Genomic DNA, 9312 nt, shown 5'->3' on the forward strand with positions numbered 1-9312 from the left:
TATTTTTGATCCACGAAAAATAAAATATCCATTATGTTGGAGAAAAACATCAGAAATAGTAGTCTTATTTGCTCCGAGTGTTTCTACCTAAACAACGAAAACAAACACTTCCAATTATATACGTGTGAAGTTGCTGTCCCTGTCTCAACAACTCTTGATGTAACCCACAAGCTTCTCACGCACATATATATGAATACATGCTACCCTCACTTTGAAGCAAACTAGCAAATTTTCCTATGCCACCAATACCAACAATGGAACCTTCTCCACAAGAATTCATCTTCAGATCCCCACTTCCTGATATTCCCATTCCCACGCACCTTCCACTACACTCTTACTGCTTCCAAAACCTCTCCCAATTCCATCACCGAACATGCCTTATCGACGGCGACACCGGCGAAACACTCACCTACGCCGAAGTCGACCTCGCAGCCCGCCGCATCGCCGCCGGTCTCCACAACATCGGCATCCGCCAGGGTGACGTCGTCATGCTCGTCCTCCGCAACTGCCCCCAATTCGCCCTCGCCTTCCTCGGCGCCTCCCACCGCGGCGCCGTCATCACCACTGCCAACCCCTTCTACACTCCGCAGGAGCTGGCCAAGCAAGCCACCGCCACCAAAACCAGGCTCGTCATAACACAATCCGCGTACGTGGACAAAATCAAGAGCTTCGCCGACAGCACTGACGTCATGGTCATGTGCATCGATACATGTCCCCCTGAGAACGACGGCGTTTTGCATTTCTCCACGCTAACTAACGCCGACGAAACGGAAGCCCCCGCCGTTAAGATTAGCCCTGACGACGTCGTCGCGCTTCCGTTTTCTTCTGGCACTTCGGGGCTCCCCAAGGGCGTTATGTTGTCGCATAAAAACTTGGTCACCACTATCTCGCAGTTAGTTGACGGCGAAAACGCGCACCAGTACACTCACAGCGACGATGTGCTCCTCTGCGTGCTGCCTATGTTTCATATCTATGCTCTAAATTCAATTTTACTCTCCGGGATTCGATCCGGTGCGGCCGTTCTCATTGTACAGAAGTTTGAGATGACGACTCTGTTGGAGCTGATCCAGAAGTACAGGGTAACCGTTGCGTCGTTTGTGCCACCCATCGTTTTGGCGTTGGTTAAGAGCGGAGAGGCCCACCGATACGACCTCTCGTCCGTTCGAGCCGTCGTCACCGGCGCCGCACCCTTGGGAAAGGAACTACAAGAAGCTGTGGAATCAAGGCTACCACACGCCACTTTCGGACAGGTTTCATTTTCATTACAAAAATAATAAATATAACTTCAATCAACACCCAAATTAAAATTAAAACGTTTTCCTGATTTTCTTCAGTCACACTACAAAAAAAAAAATTCGTTGACAACAAGGAAGATTTTAGTGACGTAAGCCACTGAAACAGTGGCACTTTCTTCAATAGCTTCTTTTATTATGGTAGTAACTGCAAAATACTTTAATTTCTCTCATCAATTCCTGATTTCTTTTTAGCATAAATATTTATTAAAATATTATATTTTAATACATACAAAATTTTTATATTATTTTTCTTTATTTTTTCATTATTAATTTTTAAATATAAAAAACTACTTTTTTATGATGGTTTAATCTTTATAATATATATTAAATAAATATAAATATATATTTCTCACATTCGTTTTGGATAACAAATACACGCGTGCGAATCTCATAAATAAATCTTACAAAATATCACCCTTGCACTCGGAAAGATATTATTTGTGCAAAGCGTTATTTAAGCTGTAGTTTATTCGTTCTAGCTTTTTAAAAGTTAAAATTTTCTTTACATATTTTATGAAAAAATAATTTTTATTTATTTTATTCTTGTAAACAATATTTTATTTAAAAGATAGCTGTAGTACAAAATATATAATTTTTTTTTCCAAACAATTAAAGCTTGGCCTTCTTTTAAAATACTATTTTTTTGTTTCAATGGTCAAGAGCAGTAAAAACTTTTAATGATGTATTTTGGGTATAAATAATTTTAATGAAAGCATTGAAACAAACCGTTTATTAATTTAGTACATACGCTGACGTGAAATTTAGATAGTGGTAAACTGTGTTGCTGATTTAAAACACTGGGTTTGATTACTCGCACGCGTAGATATATGAAAAAGAAATTGTACTTTAAGGTTTTCAATGAACATAGAAAGTTATGAGCGGCGTGTTGTCTTCGTGGTCGTACCATATTATTGTTATTCTTATTCTGGCGTTGAAACCACAATGAAGGCTTTATTTGAAAGTGAAAAGTAAAATAAAATGAAACAGTTATAATTTTTGACGTACAGGGGTATGGGATGACAGAAGCAGGACCACTTGCGATTAGCATGGCATTTGCAAAAGAACCCTCAAAGATAAAACCTGGTGCATGCGGAACCGTTGTCAGAAACGCTGAGATGAAAATCGTCGACACAGAAACTGGTGTTTCTCTTCCCAGAAACGAAACCGGTGAAATTTGCATAAGAGGCACAAAGGTTATGAAAGGTATTACTGCATATACTTATTTATAAACACACTCATCATGCGCACTATCATATAAACAGAGTATGAATAAAAAAAATGCTAACACAGTGAAAAATTAATTAGTATTAGGTTTAACTTAATCCTCCAAAATTAATTTAGAAGATGTGATTCGTACTATTTGAACATATCAAAAACTATATATATAATTAGATATTAATAAATGATCTAATAATAAATAAATAATAAATTTTGCTAAATATATTCTAACTCATAATTTTAATAACTTTAACTCAATTACATAAATCATTGGTGAAATATTTAGCCATGTGAAACATTCCAACAAGTAGTCTGAATAGAAAACAGAGAAAGACTTTCCAACAATTAGTCGTAATAGTAAACCAAGAAAGACCAACTTCGTTGACGCTCTTATTCGATACAGATTAGGTTTAAACAAAAAAACTTTTCATGCAAGTTGGTAAGAATGGTTAAAGATTTGGGTGTAAATTTGAATCTTTGTAATGCTAAATATATATATTTTGCTAAAGTTAATTTTTTTAAATTAAAAAATATTTCGCTAAATATATTATCTTTTCTTTTTCTTTTTTTTCTTAAAAAGTACTGTAAGTGGGGTGGTTGAGTTGGGTGGAAGAAAAGATTGGGTGGCCAAATTGAATGGTATGAGCACCATGATTATCATATTTATATGGCCACACAATTTCAAATTGGGAAACTCCACACGAGTTCAACGTCTCACGTAAAAATAGCTTTATCAGCTACCAAACCCTTGCAATGATTTTAGAGAGCTTAATTAATTTATTATATATAATTGGTAACTCTGACAGTGACATCATATTCTGATTCTTCCACTCCGTTCAAGGAGACTTTGATCATATGTATTCACGTGCCCACTCACTCTCTTGCATGCTAGTTTTTTCAACAGTTTAATTTTTCTTTCAAACATTTTTCCACTCGCTCTTTTCCTATTTCGTCTCGTTTACTCTGTTTTAGGCACAACGTATTTTGGTACAAGTAAATTAATTTCCTGATTTGAATCTGTCTTTAAGTTTTACTATTTAAAGAAACCATCTCTATAATTTTTTATTTAATTTCCTTTGCGTGCTCAGAAAAACTCTGCCAAGGTATTTACAGTATGTTTTTGCTTAAGCAAGTGTTTCTTGTCGCCGAGTTTTCGGTTAAACAAGTTATCTATTTTAAGATTGTAGTTTTATAATATATTACATATAAACTTAAGAATTCGAACCAGAATATTTACCTCAGTTTCTACTGTAAAAATAATTAATCGTTGTTACTTATATTTAAACAATCATGAAAAAACCCTATCAATATTTTCGAAGGCGTGTTAAAGAATTTCAGCGAACAAGTTGATAGGTCAGAAAAATTATAGGCGAAAGTTGAAATGGAAAGTGAGGGCAATAATGTCTGGAAGTCCACATCTTCACCTACCCCATTTACCTGATTTTCCCACTGAGACGAAATCACAAGGTCCAACCGGTCATAGTTACTTTTCAACAGCAACAAAAACTAGTCACAATTATTTTAATCATGTACGACGTGTAATCCACTTATTATGCTCCACGCCTTACAAAATAGCGTTACATCAACTTTGGCATGAAAATAGATACTTCGAGGTAGGTGATCGACATGCATTTGTTTATTATTCAACTGAATATAAGGTTGTAATTGAGAAAGAAAAAACTCTATGTTAAAAAAATACCTTGTATTTTTTCTTAGCATGTTGAATATGTGGTTGGTAGGATATCTAAACGACCCAGAGGCTACAGAGAGAACCATAGACAAAGATGGATGGCTCCACACAGGAGATATTGGTTACATCGACGATGATGACGAACTCTTCATTGTTGATAGGTTAAAGGAATTGATCAAATACAAAGGGTTCCAAGTACCTCCCGCTGAGCTCGAAGCTTTGTTAATTGCTCACCCAGACATCTCTGAAGCTGCCGTTGTACCGTAAGTTCGTTACCTAATAACTTTCGAACCCTAAAAAAGACAAGTCTCAGTTTTATGTTTCTTTTGGTAAAGTTTTATGTTTGCTTTATTGTCTCATTACAATTATTTTCAGTAAATATATACTTGTAACTAATATGAAGGGTTGTTGGTTTCAGCATGAAAGATGAAGCTGCGGGAGAAATTCCTGTTGCATTTGTAGTAAGATCAAAAGGTTCTGAGATCACTGAAGATGAGATAAAGAAATACATTTCACAACAGGTTCTCTTACCGAACATGTGAATGAAGTATTTATGTGAGTTATATTTGTGTGGTTGTAATAAGAATGTTTTTGTGGCAGGTGGTGTTTTACAAGAGAATTGGTCGGGTTTTCTTCACAGACTCTATTCCTAAAGCAGCCTCAGGCAAAATTCTGAGGAAGGTACTAAGTGCAAGAGTTAACGAAGGTGTGGTGGTGGCCAATTAGGTCCTTGTGACACACCACAAATCTTCTTTTTTTTGTGGTTTTTGTTCCGATTTTTACATCTCGTTTTCAACAATCGTTTGTGTTGTATAAGTTTATTCATGTGTAACGTATGATGTTGCATGCATGTTGTATATATATATATATATATATATATATATATATATATATGGAGACCAGACTCTGAATTACAACATGATCAAATCAAAAGTCACCAAGTCGTTGCAATTTGGAAATCGAATTACTGCCGAATTAAAAAGAATTGATCATTGCGGAGAAAATAACACCACATGTGTTTAAATTTTTTATAATTTGAATTGAACTTGATAGTTGAATGTATGAAAGTACCGTAACATTAAAAAACAAACGATCGAGAAACTAATTTTTGTATATTAAAATAGTTATGAAAGAGAAAAGAAAAAAAATGATTATTTAACACATTTAAATTTTTTATATTTATCTCTATTTACTTTTTATTCTCTTTATTCTTAAAAAAAAAATACAAACGTTTATATTTTTATGATTATTTTATTTTTATACTTTGTGTCAAATGTAAAAATGTGTCCTCTACCTTTAATTAAAGAAAAAATGAGGTTAGATATTGTTTTTTTATTTTATTGAAGATGAAAAGGCAGCAAAGAGAAAGGCCCAAGAATAAAAGAGCAGAGAACAAAGAGAGAAAGGGCAGAGCACGTATCCCATCCACACCCCGTGTCATGATATTCTTAGATGAGAAAGATAGAAATAAAAAGTTTTCTATGATGGAAGCTTGAAATTAACCAACTGATATTAAAATTCTTGGACAATTTTTCATTTCCTATTCTTTTTATATACATAGTTATTTAAATTATTATTTTATAATTATACATTACAGTTATGACTATGTAAAGTATTATTTATTTCACATATTGACCTTTTTATCTAGCGTCTGTTTAAATTAGAATTATGAAAACGTTCTAAAAGACAGTGTCCATTATATAATTATGCAATATACGGTGGTGATTGATACTTTGTGTATGTGGTTGATATGAACTCTATATGTGTACGATCTTATAACTTTATTTGACATTGTTATGTTTTTTTTGTTTTGTTTCTTTTGTGTGTATTTTCGATTATTCTGAACCCAATAATTATTGTCCTTTGGAGGAATGCGAAAATAAATTAATAAATCAAGAATTGAAACATGACCAGTATTTTATGACCAATTATCTTACACTTTTATAAAATACCGACAACAAATTTGGATAGAAGTTTTTTTCTTCTCCTTTCGCTCACACAAGAAAAGCCTTACAACTGAAAGTTTGGTCTCTAGCGTTGAACCTTCGGGGAAGCAAGCAAATGCAATTGATTTTCGAAATTCATATATATGGCGTGGAAATTTTCGAGGAATGGAATCAAAATAGTTTATGATATGATTTTAATAAAAAATTGACTGTGACTATTTCAGTAAATGAAAACATGGTGGAAGAAAAACTTAAGTTCGAACAACTTGTAATTCTCAATAAAGATTTTTTATAGCATGAAAAACTTTTGGTCATGATTCATGCAAAGTTGGAATTACTTTACGGTATATGATTATTGACTCAATTATTGATGACAAAATGGAGATTGAGTTGGTGAATGATTCATCAGAGTTTGAGTAGTCCATGGACGGAAGTGTTTCGAGCTTGAGAATTGGGCCTGTACTGAACAGAGGCCCACATTTTTCTTGCCATTTCTTCCTACACCTCCCTTTTTCTTCCTGCAGCCTTTAAAATCCCTAATCCCAAAATACCGTTCATTAAATATGGTTTAAACCGTTAACCCTGTTCCGTCACACCCTCGTGCACCCTTCACATTCAATCTTTCTCAATTTCTTGACAAAAAAAGTGCACTACCCCAATTTATCATCGTTTTACCGAGAGGGATAGATTAGGTGTTTGTCAATGGATGAGGTTTTTTTTTTGAAGTTTTTATTGTAATTTGAGTTATGTAATTTAAAATGTATTTTTAAATTTAGAAATACATTATGAATTGTATAATTTTTAAGATGAAAAAAAAAACTTTTTAGATGGTACAATTTGAATGTATTTCTGGATTCAAAAGTGTATTTCAGATATATTCTGAATTGTAAAATAAAAAATGTGTTTTTTTATTATATTATGTTATATAGTTTATAATGTATTTTCGAATTTAAAAATAATTCTATGAATATTTTCACCTAATGTTTATGGATTGTTCTATGAATATTTTCTATTTAATATATAGATTTACTGTATTGAATTTATTAGTAGAGATATTCTTTTAATATTATAGCGAGTAATTTAAATATAATATATATTTTTTAAATACATTCTGCTTAATTTATAATATATTTTCAAATTCAGAAAATATATTCTGGATTAGATAATCCAAAAAGAATCACTTTTTAATAAAGGATTAGGTTATCATATTTTGTGAGGGTGCAATAAGGTAAATAAGGTTGTAGAAAGAAATTGGGCCGTTTTCGTTAGACCTCTATTGGGTTAGATGGTTACTCCCTCTACCACCACGCCTTGCTCCCTGCACCTCCCTATTTCTTTTTTTACCCTTAACTAATATTTAACTTTTGTTTTTATTTTTTTCTCCAACAACCAACCACTTTTATTAATGGTCCCATCACTGTATCAATGCACCTCCCCAACAGTCCATTGCTTCCGCTTGAATGAAAATCCTCTCACTCTTCTTCTTCCTCTAATTTTTGTTTGCTGAAAGTGTGGTGGTGTAGTCTCTAGGGTTACGGTGGTGTGTTTGGTTGGAGATAACATTGGTTCGTTGCGGTGCAAGAAGGTACTCCAGTGAGTAATTAGAGGAAGTGGCGATGCAAGAAGAAGAAGGTGCAGTGGTGGAAGAGCTTCGTCTGGTGGTGGTTGAAGGTGGTCCGCGAGCTTCACAAGTTTTTTAATATATAAGTCTAACACTGTAACGGACGTGGGTATGCGCTGAAGTATTAAACGGATATACGTTGAATGAGAAACGGATGTTGATATCCGTCCAATAAAGAATTGATATATATATATATATATATATATATATATATATATATATATATATATATATATATATATATATATATATATATATATATATATATATATATATATATATATATATATATATATATATATATATATAGGGTTTGCTAACGCGCGTACGCCTGTTTTTCAGTTGGTACATTTTAGCAATGTGTACCGGATTTTAGTAGACAAAAATACCCTTATATATCATGGACTCTAAGTTTTAAGGTTAAGGATATTTTAATAATTTTCATTCTCAAAACTTAAAAAAAAATAAAAATGAAACCCCCAAACCCTTACTCACCTCCCTCATTCCTCTCAATCCTTTCTCTTTCATCTCTCTCACTCTGTCATCCCTACTGTAACCCCAATTGAAAAAATCAGAAACACTTCCCTTTAAACAATTTGTCTTTGTAAAGAGTTGAGTCACTGACATATTCACCTTCAGGTAAAGGTTCATTCAAGATCTCTTCAATTTCACCATCTTCATTAACCTCTCTAATTTCATCATCTGCATATGTTGAATCATCATCTCTAAAAAAACCCTCCAGGCCAATTACCAATTCTTTCGGATGTCATTATGCTTGTGAAAACTAGATAAAATTATATACGACAAAAATTATAAAATGAAAACTCATTATAAAGTCATTTTTTGTAAGAAATTGTTTAACAAGTGTTTCTGATTTTTTCCAGGCCAATTGTCAATTCCTTTGATGTCATTATGCTTGTGAAAATTAGATAAAATTAGATAAGACAAAAATTATAAAATAAAAAATCATTATAAAATCATATTTTGTAAAAAATTGTTTAACAGCGAGTATTTCTGATTTTTTCTAGGTCAATTACCAATTCCTTTATGCTTGTGAAAATTGGATAAAATCAGATAAGACAAAAATTATAAGATGAAAACTCATTATAAAATCATTTTTTTGTAAGATTGTTTAACGACAATTGTTTCTAATGAGAAAGATGAAAGAGAAAGGGTTGAGAGGAATGAGAGAGGTGAGTAAGGGTTTGGGGGGTTTCTTTTTTTAGTTTTGAGAATAAAAATTATTAAAATACCCTTAACCTTAAAACTTAGAATCCATGATATATAAGGATATTTTTGTCTACTAAAACACGGTACACATTGCTATATATATATATATATATATATATATATATATATATATATATATATATATATATATATATATATATATATATATATATGGGTGTGCAGGTTGGGTTCTGGGCAGGGAAGTCTTTGATGGGAGAGGGTCATGCTTCGTGTGGTTAGGGTACAGATGAATGTTTTGTAGAGTGAGGGTTAGGTTTTAAGGATGAGATATAAGGAAAGAGGCGGAAACTC

General features: G+C 32.9%; 1 protein-coding gene across 1 annotated transcript; it reads left to right on the forward strand.

Moving 5' to 3' along the window:
- The first annotated feature begins 200 nt into the window (after positions 1 to 200).
- On the forward strand, positions 201 to 5035 carry LOC108322188 (4-coumarate--CoA ligase CCL1). The gene is made up of 5 exons (XM_017554201.2): positions 201 to 1250; positions 2303 to 2498; positions 4253 to 4466; positions 4622 to 4724; positions 4804 to 5035. The coding sequence occupies exons 1-5, from the start codon at positions 237 to 239 to the stop codon at positions 4927 to 4929; spliced, it is 1653 nt and encodes a 550-aa protein (XP_017409690.1). The 5' UTR covers positions 201 to 236; the 3' UTR covers positions 4930 to 5035.
- Positions 5036 to 9312: the final 4277 nt, after the last annotated feature.

The sequence above is a fragment of the Vigna angularis genome, chromosome 1, assembly GCF_016808095.1.
Source record: "Vigna angularis cultivar LongXiaoDou No.4 chromosome 1, ASM1680809v1, whole genome shotgun sequence".
NCBI classification, from domain to species: Eukaryota; Viridiplantae; Streptophyta; class Magnoliopsida; order Fabales; family Fabaceae; genus Vigna; species Vigna angularis.